This window comes from Scophthalmus maximus, chromosome 3 (genome assembly GCF_022379125.1).
Source record: "Scophthalmus maximus strain ysfricsl-2021 chromosome 3, ASM2237912v1, whole genome shotgun sequence".
NCBI lineage: Eukaryota > Metazoa > Chordata > Actinopteri > Pleuronectiformes > Scophthalmidae > Scophthalmus > Scophthalmus maximus.
In genome coordinates, this window is record NC_061517.1 from 6,972,724 (window position 1) to 6,988,163 (window position 15,440).

Below are 15,440 nucleotides of genomic sequence, written 5' to 3' on the forward strand. Positions count from 1 at the left end.
TACACCCCTGAATCCGACAGACTGACACACGGTAGTTTGACTGGGATCTAATCAGGTCATCAATCATTTTGACTGACCAGCATGTCAGCTATTGTTATAAATACTTAATGATGATGAAGGAATACCTATTGATCATGTAACAGTTGAATTATTTCTAGTTTGAATGATGTTCAATTATTTAATTCTTTTTTCTTTTTTTTACAACCAATCAGATGTCTAGACAGCACCTCCCAGGCAGCAGTAACACAGAACGCACCTGCTGCTGTTTAAAGGCCGACTGCTTCAAAAGCATTTTCACTTACTGTCGCGGGCAGCCGGACGGTTAGAGGACACAGCTGAGAGATGTTTCTGCGAGACTAACTGAAACTGTGAAAGTGGGAGAAATGAAAAGTTAGAGGACATGTCCTTCCATCTCCACTCGTTGGTTGGTTGTCTACAGGATTACGGAAAAACTACTGAACAAATTTCCAAAGCCTTGTTGGAAGGATGGGACATGGGCCCCAAAAAAAAAACCTGGTGCAGTGAGATATGTATTATTTTTTTTTTTACATTTTCACTGATTTCCCAGGGATTAATTAATGGATCTTGATGAAATAAGTCATATATATTTAGGGATGAATCTGTATCGATCAGATTTTAATGGTGGTTGGGCCTTGGTGGAGTTATATGCTCTCCTGAGTGCCATTCTAGTTTGAGATGAGAGAGTGTGAGATGCATGAGGTCACTTCTCAAGTCTGTGTAGCCGCCAGCATTTGACGTGCATCAACTCACCCACACCTTCTGTTTTCTACATAAAGTCCGACACGCTGGAGGCATCTTGACACCACCTCGATCCCTTCGCCCAGAGACACTCGGCTCTGTCGCCTTCTTCTACCTACTTGACTTTGCAGTTATGTAATAATCTCTGTCGTATCTCCTCCACCCTATCACTGCCATCTGTCCGACCTCATTAACCACAACCAGGCATCAGTAAGAGCAGATCTGATACGTGGCCAATCAAACTCTTTGTCTCGGCTTGTTTCATCTTGGCAAAATTAATTACGAGACGTGAGCGTTCTGCTTCGCGATTCTGCCAGATTAGATGCAGCCCGGCTTCATTTGACCAATCCCAGCTGATGGGGAGAAGGAAACTAGATATGATTGGTTGGAACTGCGTCTGACGGTCGGCAGTTTGGGTGTCCAGAGGTGTTTGGTGCAGCTGCAACTCGGGCGGAAACACGAGCAGGACGGGAAACAGACGGATTCCAGCATCAGCTGATGTGTTTGCGGCCAAAGTCCGTCAGGAACAATCAAATCACATCCGTACCTTCCTTTCAAAACAGTGTGCTGTGCCTCTGGCACTCTGACAATTCAGTGATGGAGAGAGCAGATTGGAACAGGCTGTGAGAGAGGAGCAGGGAAACCACCAGAGAATGAAGCACACCTTAAATTAGACCAACTGAGAGGACAGAATATGGTTTGGTTCACCTGCGTTCTCTCCATCGCCTCCGTGGAACCATCCCCCTCTGCAGAAGAGAGAACCTTAAACTCATGTGTAGCTCATCATTTAGAATTTTTCTGTTTTATCGCCGATCACCGGCGCTTGTTAACCGACAAGATTAAAATGATCTACTTAGAAAGTCGGTGACACACAAAAATGCCATTAATAAAATGGCAAAACAGCACAATTTAATGTATAAACATGTTAAATAAATGAAAAAACAAGTTAAATCATCTGGCACCAAGGGCGATATAAGGAAAAAACCTCCAGAAACAAGCCGACAGGTGAACAACGTGGAAACTTGTTGTTGCATTTTTTTCAGACCTCGGAATAGAACAGAGTCCGGGCCGACCTCAGTCCTCGGCAGACACGACAGCTTGTCTACTGGTTTTTATTCAGAAACAGATAAATGTCCACATGATGCTGTGGGGTTAGACTGTTAGTACTGACGTCCCCGGGAGACAGAGATGGCATTCTATTAAGATAGAGAAACATATTTAATTGTTTAATTGTTTGTATTAAGTGGTCAAAATTTGTGTTGGTTAATGGTTAAATGGTTTATTATTAATATCCCTACTCAGATCCCAAACTCAGTTAGCACATTCATGGATTAGTGACGCTCTTTTATTTACATCCTCTCATTGGGCCTTCTTCTTCTACTGCAGTGGTATAATGGTACTTGACTGGAGTACTACCTAGTACTACCTACTGCTTGTATTGAGAAAACGAATCAATATTCGCATAATAGTAGTGGATGGAAACTCCCATAAATCCACATTTTCTTTGCTGGTTTTCTGAAAATTTGCAACACATTTGGATGGAAACCTGACGGATGTTCAGCAGAAGGGTTTAGGTTTCAGACAGAGGACATGATGTAATGATTAAACATTTATAGTAAAACTTTAGTTGAAACAAAAAAAGAAAGAGAGTGTGTCAAGAATTCGGAAGAGTGAGGCAAAAGACGAGAGAGAGAGCAAGAGAGAGAGAGAGGTGGCGCTGACACACATGTCGTGTCGTCGCTGTGAGAAGCAGCTCGATGCCTCAGGGTTCGGTGCCATTTGGTGCCTGTTTGGATAACGAGCCTCACAACACACACGCACACACAGAATTTCACACAGCAACACATCAATACAGAAACACAAACCTTTCATACACACACACGCACACACACACACACACACACACACAGAATTTCACACAGCAACACATCAATACAGAAACACAAACCTTTCACACACACACACATACACGCACGCTCTCTTTCTCTCTGGTAAAACAAGGCCTGGATAAACTGTGTTTCACTAACACACATTTCCCAGAGTCCCTGTTGTGTCCTAATGTAGAGCGCTGCGAGCCTACGGGGCAGTGGAGCAGGGTGGTTGCCGGTTCCAATCCCTGGGACAATCTGGCCCCAGACACGTGAGCGCAAATTCCGTCCCCCTCGCTGCCAGTGTGTGTGTCTGATGACTTAATGCCGCACTTCAGACCACGATGGAGACAAATATCAGCCGCCAGCTGATAAGACGCCATTTTTACCATTTACTCTTCGTACAGATTCAACAAACGGGAGATTGCATCTCTGCACGAGATGCGGTGCCTGTGTCCGAGATATTTTAGTTTCATTTTTGTTCAACGAGAAGAAGTGGAGCGTCGTCCATCTCAGCTCTACAGCTCAGATGTGAAAACAAAAATTACTATGTGGCAAGTAATTTCAGAAAATAGATCTCCACGGCAACCTTTCGGGGCCCCACAGATATTAAAATGGAATCGATCTCATCATTTAAATATCTGCATTTGAATACAGTTATTATACTTGGTGTGGTTGTAAAGGAGCCAGAGCACACAGCGTTAGATGGTGGGTGCTGTTATATCCCGGTTTCAACTGTATCACGTGACCTTCTTTAGCAAATTGAGCTCCTGTCACATGATAACAAAGCGTTGTATATCAGGGTGAAAATATAACCCGCGAGTTTGTACAAAGATGGAAGTCACTAATGAAGCTTTATACTTAGGTCACATGATGACACAGTTTAATAAATGAGGCTGTGGGATGCACACACACACACACACACACACACATGTCTACGTGATTTCAGGGGACATTATATTGACTTAAATTAATTTCCTTGACATTCACCCTTATCTTAAACATAACTCTACATACACGAACCCTCAAACATGTCCTCCCCTTAAAATGTGATCAGATACATTATGGGGACTTGCTTTTTGGCACCATAATGTGTATGTGTAAACAGACTCAGGTCCCCACAACATGAATAATACCCAAACACACACACAAACACACACACACACACACACACACACACACACATATAAAAGTGGTGCAGGTGTTGTCCTGAACTGTTTGTATTAATGTAATTAATGAGCTCAACAGTTAATCACTGAACATTATTAATTACGACAGACTTACACACTGACCTCCTGTGTGAGTGACTCTGACAGAGCTGCTGGTGTGTTTGTGTGTGTGTGTGTGTGTGTGTGTGTGAGGTTTATAAATCAGAATGACTCTGTATCATACACTGTACCACTCTGCTGTGTGATAGCTGGAGGCTACGGAGGCCCACAAGGGACATGAGCAGCAGTAGAGACACCGTAACTTAACTTATCATTTTACAGTTTGGTCTGAATTCACACCCCCACAAGTCCAGGCGACGTCACTGCAGCGTTCACTGTGGCCACAATATGAACCTGTTGGACGAAACAAAAAAATAACAATGATTTACCTTTATTCTTAGAGACGAAAATGTAAAGCTTGACCTGAGGTTTAAAATGCAAAGGGTTCATCAGTGCCATCAGGGTTTGTGGCCTAATGGAGGCGCTAGAGTAGAGGTCACATGTTCATCAAAAGGTCTTCCAGTTTTTCCTCCTATTCATCCTAGTTGTTGAGATGCCTTGATTTAGACTTAAGTGTTGGAGGGAAGAACAGATGCAAAAAAAGAGAAGAAGAAAGAAAAAAAAATAATCTAATGCAAGTATAACTAGGTGTAACTGTTTGAATTGTGCTTTTAGGTTCTTTGTCACTCTTGTCCTTTGAAAAAGTAAATAAATAATTAACTTATGGGCTTTCACTGTACGTTTGCTCATTTTACCATCAGGGAGGAGGTTGGACAGTTGAGGTGCTCTGTTCAGCTCAGCCCTCACTGACAACTCATCCACATCCCAGCATGCAAAGCGTGACCTGGCTGCAGAGCCTGTCTCCCCCAACCTTGCAGAGTAGTTTTGTCAGATCAAGGTCAGATCACCTTCACACCACAAACAAAACAACTTCAGGATTTGTCTGTGACCAGACCGAGGCCGACGTAGGCTTAAAAAAAAAAAACGCCCTTAAATTATTAAACATCATCACATGAACACCATAGGTCTCAATACGATACAGTTGTGATCCTCCACAATATTCAGTGAATCGTCTGGCCCAACCCCCCCGCCCCATTCCGGTGTCAGACTGTGAGTCCGACCTCGTCTCACTGGGAGTCGCTGTCTGTTCTGTCACAGAGCTGCGCCCTCCCTTCCTGTCATGGCTGCTGCTTAGAGTCAGTGTGTAGTCCCTGCCTGTCACAGCCAATCAGGGGCCATTTCTTAATGGCTACTTCACTTTCCATATCTGACTTTCAAATTTCAGGTGAAAAATTGATATTATGAGTCAGTCAATAATATCGTTATTAATCAGAACCTCTGTATCCACTCGACTATTACTAGAAAATCAATCAGCGATGACCACAGAGACCCATGAGCACAAAGAGTCATAGAGACTCAAAATGACTATAAAGAGACAGAGACAAAAATACCATCAAGAGACAGGAAGATTCAAAATGACCATAAAGAGACAGAAAGATTCAAAATGACCATAAAAGGACAGAAAGATTCAAAATGACCATAAAGAGACGTTGAGGCTTAAAATGACCATAAAGAGATGAAACAACAAAGTGACCACAAGGACACGAAGAGACTCAAATGTACTGACATACTATTGTTTTTATTAAAGCTCCTCATGCCTTGATAATGCGGAAGTTAACCCCAGACGGTCCACGATGTGACTCGGACTGTCTTTATATTCTGCATCTGTTTAGCCTGCGTCCGGCTGCGGGGGGGAGGACAGAGAGGCAGAGAGAGGGAGGCATTCTGTGTGAAATTAACTACATATGAGTTCATCCGTGCTTCACTGTATCAGTGTGTGTTTGTATTGTGTGAGCAGGAAGTGGCATCAACGCTTTGACACTGTAACCCACATAAATCAGATAGATTTCTAATCTGTGTGTGTGTGTGTGTGTGTGTGTGTGTCCTGCAGGATGCCAGTTGCTGCCAATGTGTTGTTAGTTACCGCCCCTGGCTATGAATGCAGAATGACAAACAGAAACAGAAACTCTGTGTGTGTGTGTGTGTGTGTGTGTGTGTGTGTGTGTGTGTGTGTGTGTGTGTGTGTGTGTGTGTGTGTGTGTGTGTGTGTGTGTGTGTGCGTGTGTGTGCGTGTGTGTGCGTGCGTGCGTGAAAAGTAGGTTTACATCTGAAAGGAATAACAGAATATCACAAAGGAACATAAATATGAAAACACTGTATTGAACCTCATTAGTGTGTGTGTGTGTTTGTGTGTGTGTGTGTGTGTGTGTGTGTGTGTGTGTGTGTGTGTGTGTGTGTGTGTGTGTGTGTGTGTGTGTGTGTGTGTGTGTGTGTGTCGTCGTCTTCCCCCGGACTCATGTGGTTTCACTGGAAAAACAAGCTGCCGAGCAGAGCCAAGGTTTATATGTGAGCGTTATCTTGTTTACATGCCGCAGTGGGTTTGTGGTCGTTGTGGGTGTTGGTGTGTGTTGTCCTGGATTCTACAGAGTCGTGTTTTGGGGATTTTACAGAGAAGAATACAGTGAGACCAGATCAGGCTCTTCGCTATTAATCCAACAGATATATATATTTTTTTTTAATTTAAAGGTTTTTTTAAGCAGATGTGTATTCAAGGGAATGGTGTGTTGTACGTTCCTTGGACCATCTGTTTATTCAGATATTGGAAATTTTTTCTTCCATTTTCTGTAAAGCCCTAAAGTATTGGCGAAAAATAACTGCAGAGAACACTGAAAAGTTCTGTTTAATAGGATTTATACAACTCGAGCAGATACTGTCACTACTGAAACAGCTTTTAATTTTTGCTGCATCATCTTGAACGCGAGATGGCTTTCTTTCTTTTCAAGCCATGAATAGCCGATTTTGTGGTGTTTTTTTATAAAGCTCCAACATGACTAATGTTGTACCTGCTACAACACAAGAGTCTGAAAACCAAACCTGAATGCTTCACATCCACACATCATTATTTAACCCTCACACAATCTTGAGGGATCATGGATTTATTTGCATCTGTTCTGATGTCAGCCTTTTGAGTCTGTACAATGTTATATATTTTTTTTCTTGTAGTTTCATGTTATGTGTCAGCTTTTTAACTGGAGAAAAAAAAATTAGACAAAATCGCTCACTGCTCCTTTAAATGTCAGTGTGATACAGTAAGGAATGAGATTTTCTAGATGAATTCTCTCCACATGCCTGAGCCGGTGGATGTGTGATGTGTCTTCCTTGGGCCCTCCCACCTTTACCTTTCGTCCCATATTGTGTGATGGCAGCGTTTGTTCACAGCCATAATTAAATGGTGCCTTGGTTTTCATTTACCTCAGAGCATTAAAAGGGTCTGTACCTACTGTTTCCCAGTGAACCTTAATTGTGTTATTATATTGCATAATTTGCAATGTGACTATGACACTGAGCTGCATTATAATTGCTTAAAGAATATGTTAATCAGTGCCAACAGATAGCAAGGTGCCTTATGTTTATTGTTTGTCAGGATAAAAGTATAATGAAGGGTTTAAGTTAAAGTCAGCATATCTGTTAGAAACAATTTATTGTAAAGCTTTTGAAGATAGATACCTGATACTTTCTGATAAACAATGTAGACCAATGTTCAATCTGTCCTTCTTTTGGGGAAATTGTGCACTACAAATAAAAATATAGATAATATAAAGATTATATATTTTTTTTTAAAACAATTTGTAAATAGTTTGTCTTTTTAACCCTGATTAGTGTCAGCAGGTATTCCCTTGACTACTTGCCGCTCCATTAACCTTCGCCAATATGATACGGCCGCCTGAGAGACAAAACACAGGGCATCAAAAAGTTTTGAAAATTATTTGTGGTTCAACTTGCTGCTGCTCACAAAGCTAATTTCTTTGAAAGGACCGTGTCAGGTGAACGTATCAACACACACACACATATATATATATATATAAATGTATGGTGGGGGACAAGAGCAACAATGGCTGCTCATCAACAGAGATGGTGAAAAGTCAAATCTGCGACAGCTGCGGCGATTGTCTAATGTCAGGTTCACCTCAGTGGGCTGCAGGAAGGTGCCAGCGTGGTGCTCAGTGCACGGCTGGTGTATGAATCAAACACACCTCGCCTCACTTCAACCCTGCAGCTGGCCCAGCTTCAGCTGACTGAGGAGAGGAGAGGTTTTGGGTTTGGGTTTTTCAAAGTCCCTTTATAGAGGAGAGGAGGGGGGAAGACAGAAGAGAAGGAATCAAGATGAGGCCAGAAAGGCAAAAGACAGAGATGAGTGGCGAGAAGAGGAGAGGGGACTGTTCACTTTCACTACTTTTTTCCTTGCGAGTGTGAGAGGACACGGGGAAGGCAGCAGCAGACAGAAAGAGAGGAGAAGAAAAAGAAGATGAGATGCAGGAGTTGAGACGGGCAGAGGGGAGAAATGATGGAGGAGAAGAGATGGGAGGAAAATGAGCAAAGCAGAGGAAGAGGCAGGAGAGAGCAGAGCGATAACGATGAGGGGGAGGAAACAGTTGGGAAGAGAGACAGTTAGCAATTGTCTAGAGTACCCTCCTCACAGGTTTTACTGCAGAGCCTCACTGGGATTTATGAGTGGAGTCACGTCTGTGTGTGTGTGTGTGTGTGTGTGTGTGTGTGTGTGTGTGTGTGTGTGTGCGTGCGTGCGTGCGTGCGTGCGTGCGTGCGTGCGTGTGTGTGAGAGAGAGAGAGAGAGAGAGAGAGAGAGAGAGGATTTAATATGTCAAAGTTTAGGGATGTAAACGCCACATCATCCCCGAATAATGTCAGCAGCTTCTTCTTCACCTCTCTCCCTCTCTCCCTTTCTTTTTCTCTCTCTCTCTCTCTTTCTCTCTCGCACACACAAACACACGCACACACACACACACTGAGTCACATGAGGGTGACTCACGGCTAACAGCAGCATGTGTGCGAGTGTGTGTCAGTATGGGGGTGTGTACAGTGTACAGTGAGTGTGGGTGTACAGTGTGTTGTGTTTGCAGAAGACACAGTGTGTGTGTGCGTGTGTGTGTGTGTGTGTGTGTGTGTGTGCGTGCGCGAGCGAACTTGGCAGTGCCCACATTAGCTTCTCTGCCAACTTCACGGGTGTCTTAGATCAGCCCTTTGATGATGAAATACAAACTGACGGTGGCCGTCTCACAGACTCCTCTTCGTGCCTATGTTCCTCTCGTCCATTATTGACCAGCTCATTGATCGATCATCAGTCAGTCATAGTGTTTAGCGCTGACACTCAAGTGTATCTCAGAGGATCCCAAGGATGTTACCTGTGTCAGTGTGAAGCAGAACTGGTCTGGCGTAATTTGTTTTATCCCCGTTCAGACTGGTTTTTTTTTTCTGGTTTGATTTGATCCACTTGGTTGCTGCGTGTTTTTTTCTTTCTTGGTGCAATTTATTCTGGTTTATGTTGCTTTATTTTCCTCTCTACCTGAGTTGAAAGAAGACCTGTCCCATTGGGTTATATTTAGGCATGAAGACGGATGATTGGTTAGAATTAGGGAAGAATATCAGGGTAAGCCAATCACAGGCAGGGTAGGTGTGGGGCTTCCTCTCCTTATGGAGGGAAAAGAATGACTCCTTTCAGGTAATTCACATTTGGTCCAGTTTAATCTGGTTTAGTCTGGTTTGTTCCAGCTTGAATGGTTTTGTCCAGTTTTATCTAATTTACCCCCATTTAGTTTCACCCGCCCCAGGTTTTACTTGTCTGTTACAGTTCAATCTTGTTTTATTCCAGTTTAGTCTGCTTTGACTTTATTTTCAGCTTTGGTCTGCTCTGGTCTGGTTTGGTTTGGTCTGGTTTGGTGCAGTCAGTTGTCAGCTGACTTCCCCCCCCTTCTCTTCCTCGTCTCCCTTCTACTGTACAATTTTCTTCTTCTCTTCCTCTGCTGCCTCCTTTTTTACTTGTCTTGCTTTTTCTTGCACTTCACTTTCCCTCCCTGTCATATTTTTTTCCTCCTCCTCCTCCTCATGATCATCATCTTCCCTCCTCTTCTCCTGTCATGCATTTTTCCTCTCTCTCTCCTTGCTTCATTTTTTTGCCTCTTCCTCCTCCTCATCACGCCATTCGCCCTCATTCTGTTCTCCATTGTTTAGATTACCTCTCCATTCCTGCTTCTAACGTTAACGTTTCTTTGCCCCTTTTTCTTTGTCTTTCCATTTCTGTCTGTGTGGCAGGACACATGTTATTGAATCAGTTTGACCCGATGTGATCAATATTAGCAGGTAGATAACTCCACCACCCTCTCTCTCTCTCTCTCTCTCTCTCTGTCTTTTCTCTCTCAGTGTGGAGGGCGACCCTCAGTGTCCGGAGGCGCTCACTTATTCTGATTCGTCCTTCGGCCACCCGCCTCCCTTCCATCGCTATAGCAACATCCCCCTCTCCAGCCCCTGTGATCCCTACACCTCTGCCTCAACCAGCGGGCCCCTGGGAGCCTCCCACACACACACTCAGGTACTGACCCTAAAACCCACACACACACACACACACACACACACACACACACACACACACAGGTCTGCAGCCATTTGGTTGTTTATAACCAGAGGTTTCACCTTATCGAAAAGTTGTGGGTGAAACAAATCATGTTTGAGGTTGGATCATTTCACAAGTTCTGAAATCAGATTTTTGTGTCAAAGCAAACATCATTTTCAGTGTGGTGATTCGTTCTTGAACTTGCACACACACTCCTAGCGGTGGGCGATCTAGGCAAAAGATCGTATCACACATCTTTTTAAAGATTATAGATGCACGATCCATGATCTGAATCACATTTCTATTCTACCCACAGATTTAGTTGAACTGTGTGATCACATGTTGAGTCGTGCACCACTTCAACTCAAGGCTAAAAAGGCACAACCCACAAATCTCTGCATTCTGATTCCACTCTGAATGTCCCGATCAGAGGTTGTGATTCGTACCTTTCTTCTTACAAATATTTGTCCACCCGATGAAAATGTTCGCACACAATGCTGTTTCACAATATGCGTCACAACCAATCACACTTGGTTTGAACGTTAGGACAGAAATGTTTTTTATTCAGACAATTCTCTCGTCCCTCAGACGAACTGTTGATTCTTGTGCTAAAAGACTCTCACTGTATTTCTATGGGTTAGGCTTACGGGAAATGTTTTTATGAAATACAAACAAAATATTTTTTTTCTTTGAAGCTTGATTAAAAATATAAACTAGACCTTTGACCATCCAGTACAGTTGTAGATATTAATTACAATAATTTTATTTGGAGAAAAATCAGCAGTCATCTAACAGAAGCTGTGATATTTAAAAAGACACTGATGACTGTTAGTAAATGGAACAGACCTGTGTTTACTTGATGTGTTGTGAGTTTTCGTAATGATGGTGAGTGAAATATATATATATAATATAGCTGCTCGGTAAGGGGATAACGAAACAAAAATAACCCACATTGTAAAAAAAAAAAAAAAGACTAGCGGCAAGCATTGTCAGCTGTCATCAGATGGTTTACAGCGCAAGGCAGCGGGGGAAACCCATGTGTCTGTTCTGGAGGTCGTTACAGAGGTCGACACAGAGGGAGATTTACTCACTCAGTAAGTGGAGTGAATTTACACAGAAACTCTGGCTCCTGGAGTCTGACGGATGCGAACACGGAGCAGCTCCCAGCAGAGGTGGAAAATAATTCAGTAGCTTTGTAGAAACTCACAATGTAATAACGCGGCTAACGGTGCGTTATTTAAGGGTGGGACCATGAGCACCACAACCCTGACATCAAATGTCACAATTGAGAGAGAGTCAGCAGGACAGTTGGTGAACGTGGACTGTGTTCACCTGGTTGTGGAGTTTCATTTCCTGTGTAGTTCCGCTTAGCATTGCACGGACAGCTAGTGCGGCACGTTCGCATGAAAGCCAGCCATGTTGTGTGTCCTGAGCGGGAACGTGTGATTGGTTGTTGTTGTTGTTGTTACGACGACAGTGCCGGCACCAAGCATCATGCACACCCTATTCTTTCTTCTTTCACCACTGCACAGCGTGAGAAAAAATCTGGACCCTCCATCTGGCTCACCTGAATAAATACAAATTACAGATTACAGCTGCCCCCCTCTCCTCTTCTCCCTCAGGGCGGCTCTCCCATCTCTCCCCCCAGTCCGGCGAGCCTCGCCTGGGCTCAGCGCAGCCGACACCAGCCTGCCAGCCTGGCGCTCCGCAAGCAAGAGGAGGAGGAGAGCAAACGCTGCAAGGCTCTATCTGACAGCTATGAGCTCTCTACAGACCTCCAGGACAAGAAGGTAAAAAAGGCTAAACTGTAACGGACTTATTTACAGTACCGACGGGGGTTTTCGTGCGATCATCGCTGTTATGTTCTGAGCTGAATGCAGCGTTCTGTAACGGAGCAACACACCCCTGCAGCGTACAGTAGTGCACTTCCAAAACACCCACAACTGTTGTTTTGCATACACACGCACGGGGATCATGCTGCTTAGTCCTGCTGCTAATGAGCAACTCAAGTTAGTGATCCCTGTCTCTATGTGCAGTTTGTTGAGCTTAAACCTGATAGGCTTCATGATAATCACTCATTATTCAGGGTTACAAGAGTTGTGGATCTGCAGATATTGTAGCTGTTCATGTTTTTTGATGAGCCTGGAAGAAAAACAGGCTGTTACGGAGATAATTATGACAATTACTGCAGAATACAAGGTGTGAGCACACAGTTCAGAACTTACACCTTTGAGCAAAAACTGTACCTGATTTAAATTTGGCTCCCATGTCCTTCGACGTAGTCACCTTGTGCAGCAATACATCTGGTCACGGGGCTCCTGCCACGCTGAAACTGCTGCCTGACAGTCCGGCTCTGTAAACGCAAATTGTCAAAAACCTAGATGTCCTTCACTGATAGGTTTCCCTAATTTGTTGCCTGTGCTGTCTTGATAGGTGGAGATGCTGGAGAGGAAGTACGGGGGCCAGTTTGTGTCCCGGCGGGCGGCGAGGACGATCCAGACGGCGTTCAGGCAGTATCGCATGAACAAGAACTTTGAGAGGCTTCGCAGCTCCGCCTCCGAAAGCAGGATGACCCGACGCATCATCCTGTCCAACATGAGGATGCAGGTACACACACACACACACACACACACACATATATACATATATATACATGTATGTATGTATTGAAAATGCACTATGTTCAGTGTTTCCCACCTTTGATCTGGAATTTCTTTTGGTGGGTCCAGTACTCATTTGATGAGCGTCCGCCACAGGGTCAGGGGTCAGCAGGTCAGCAGGGGTCAGAGGATGCAGGAGACATGGACGACTCCTTCTCTAAGCAGGTAAAGACATTTGTCACCTTCACTGCCATCAACCATCATGTTCTGATTGAACAATTGCTGAGGAAATGAACATCACCTGAGACCGCGATATACAATCTGTTATTCAAATAATGACATTAAAGTCTTAAATCCATAAGAGGGGTGGAATTACATAAAGTCTAATTCAACATCTCACATGGTAAATTAATTGGAATATATACACAATTCCACAGATGACTGAATTTTTGAGTGTTGAGTTTGCATTAACCGTAAGGTTACAGGAAGAAAAGATCAGTGAACAGTGAGATATCTTAATGAAATATGAAACAGAAGCCTGATTCTCTCTGTCTGCTGTCTGATAATGTATGCAATGATCATGTGTGTTTCTCTATAATGTGTTTGTGGACTCCAGGTAAAGTCTTTGGCTGACTCCATGGACGACTCCCTCACCTGCCAGTCCGGACGAGAAGACTCACAGGAAGTCGGAGGAGAAGGAGAGGAGGACGACGAGGAAGACGACGAGGAGGGAGACGAAGAGGAGGAGGAGGAGGAGGAGGAGGAAGGGGAGGAGGACGAGGAGGAGGAAGATTACACACAATGCGCGTGGCGCAACACCAGCGCATCCTCCCGACGTGCCGCGGGTCGAGTGGGAGGAGTCAGGAGAGGAGGTGCCGCCATGCACGAGGACAGCACAGCAACGTCCTTCAGCGATGTCACCATCTACATGGACGACGGGTGCCTCCCCTCCTCGCCGCTCTCCCGCCCACCGTCCTCACCACTCTCCCGCCCCGCCTCCAGCACCGATACGGAGTACTGGGGAGGAGGGGGTGCAGGAGGGAGAGAGGACAGCAGGGAGACAGAGGGAGGCAGCAGCGCCAGCCGAAGGAGCAGCACCCCCTGCACAGAGTGTCGGGGGGAGTATAGAGGGAGGGCAGGGGGAGGTGGAGGAGGAGCAGGAGGAGGACACCTCCCTGTCCTGACCATCGAACCGCCCAGTGACAGCTCAGTGGACATGAGTGACAGGTCAGCACAACCAATCAGAGAGCTTCTAATTTTGTTATTATACTCTTCTTTATATGATTATAACATAGCTAAAACTATATGTTAGGAATAAAACATAATGTTAGTAGGTCTTATTTCCACTTCATCCTATACACTCTTAGAAAATAAAGTTACTTATCACACTATATATATATAAGGGTTATTCCTGTGTTTACTATGACAACCACAGGACTATCTTCAGGCTTGGTGCAATTTACAACATATGTTGTGCGTATATATGAAATGTGTATAATATGCTTTATTTTAATTACCCTGTAACATGAATTTTTATTTGTTGTTTAAATTTGAAGGTCAGAGAGAGGCTCCATCGGACGCCTGGTGTATGAACAGGAGCCCTCAGGAGTCGAGCGAGGAGGAGAGAGGGAGAGGAGGGCAGGAGGAGGAGGAGAGGGAGAGAGTGGAGAGGATGAGCGAGGCGGAGGGGGGGAAGGAAGCAGTGAAGCAGACTCGCCACAAGGAACCATCAAACACAAACCAAACGGCCGCTCGGTCGCCACTGCGCAGGGACAAACACGCAGCCCCGCCAACGTGCCCCTGCCGATGCCCTCAGCCCGAACGCTGCCCTCACACCCGCTCCCTCACCCGCTCCAACACCCACATGCGCACCCCCACAATCACCCCTCGGCCATCCCCCACCTCCCCACCATCCTCCACCACCACCCACAGTACAGCCAGCCACATGTCATGCTCATGCACCATGGCCACGGCGGCAGCCCTTACATCCAGCAAGCACACCACTTCGCCCAGCACCACTACCACCACCTGCACCACCAACACCACCATCTTCCTCATGCTTACCCAGAACCCCTCTCTTCCCCTCTGCCCTCCCCTGTACCACCACTCACACCTCTTTCCCCCATGCCGCCGCTCACACCCTCGCCGCTGTCTTCCTCCTCGTCGGCGCTCGTAAACATGGAGGCACAGCAGCAGCAGCACCTCGTCCACCACCCCCACCTCCACCACCATCACCTGCTCTGCTCGGACGGAGACAACGAGAGCGTCAACTCCACCACTACCAACTCCAACGACGACACCACCGTCAACAACTGCAGCTCCGGCTCGTCGTCACGTGACAGCCTACGGGAGCCAATTGGAGGGGCCACGCTGGGGAAACAGACCTATCAGAGAGAAAGCCGTCACAGCTGGGACTCACCCGCCTTCAACAACGACGTGGTGCAGCGGCGGCAGTACCGCATCGGACTCAACCTCTTTAACAAGTAAGTTAAAAATTAACCCTAACATGTCTCACAGATTACATTATTTAACCTGTCAA

The 15,440-nt window shown here is 45.2% G+C and overlaps 1 protein-coding gene across 6 annotated transcripts in view; it reads left to right on the forward strand.

The window, feature by feature from the left end:
- The window catches only part of LOC118316872 (IQ motif and SEC7 domain-containing protein 2-like), a 112,846-nt gene that overhangs the window by 81,929 nt on the left and 15,477 nt on the right, over window positions 1-15,440 (forward strand). For all 6 annotated transcript variants that reach the window (XM_047331027.1, XM_035645125.2, XM_035645124.2 and 3 more), the window contains 6 exons: window positions 10,112-10,280; window positions 11,924-12,091; window positions 12,735-12,908; window positions 13,031-13,126; window positions 13,518-14,128; window positions 14,458-15,384. In XM_047331027.1, the coding sequence (XP_047186983.1) occupies window positions 10,112-10,280; window positions 11,924-12,091; window positions 12,735-12,908; window positions 13,031-13,126; window positions 13,518-14,128; window positions 14,458-15,384 (2,145 nt within the window). The remainder of the gene's footprint in view (window positions 1-10,111; window positions 10,281-11,923; window positions 12,092-12,734; window positions 12,909-13,030; window positions 13,127-13,517; window positions 14,129-14,457; window positions 15,385-15,440) is intronic.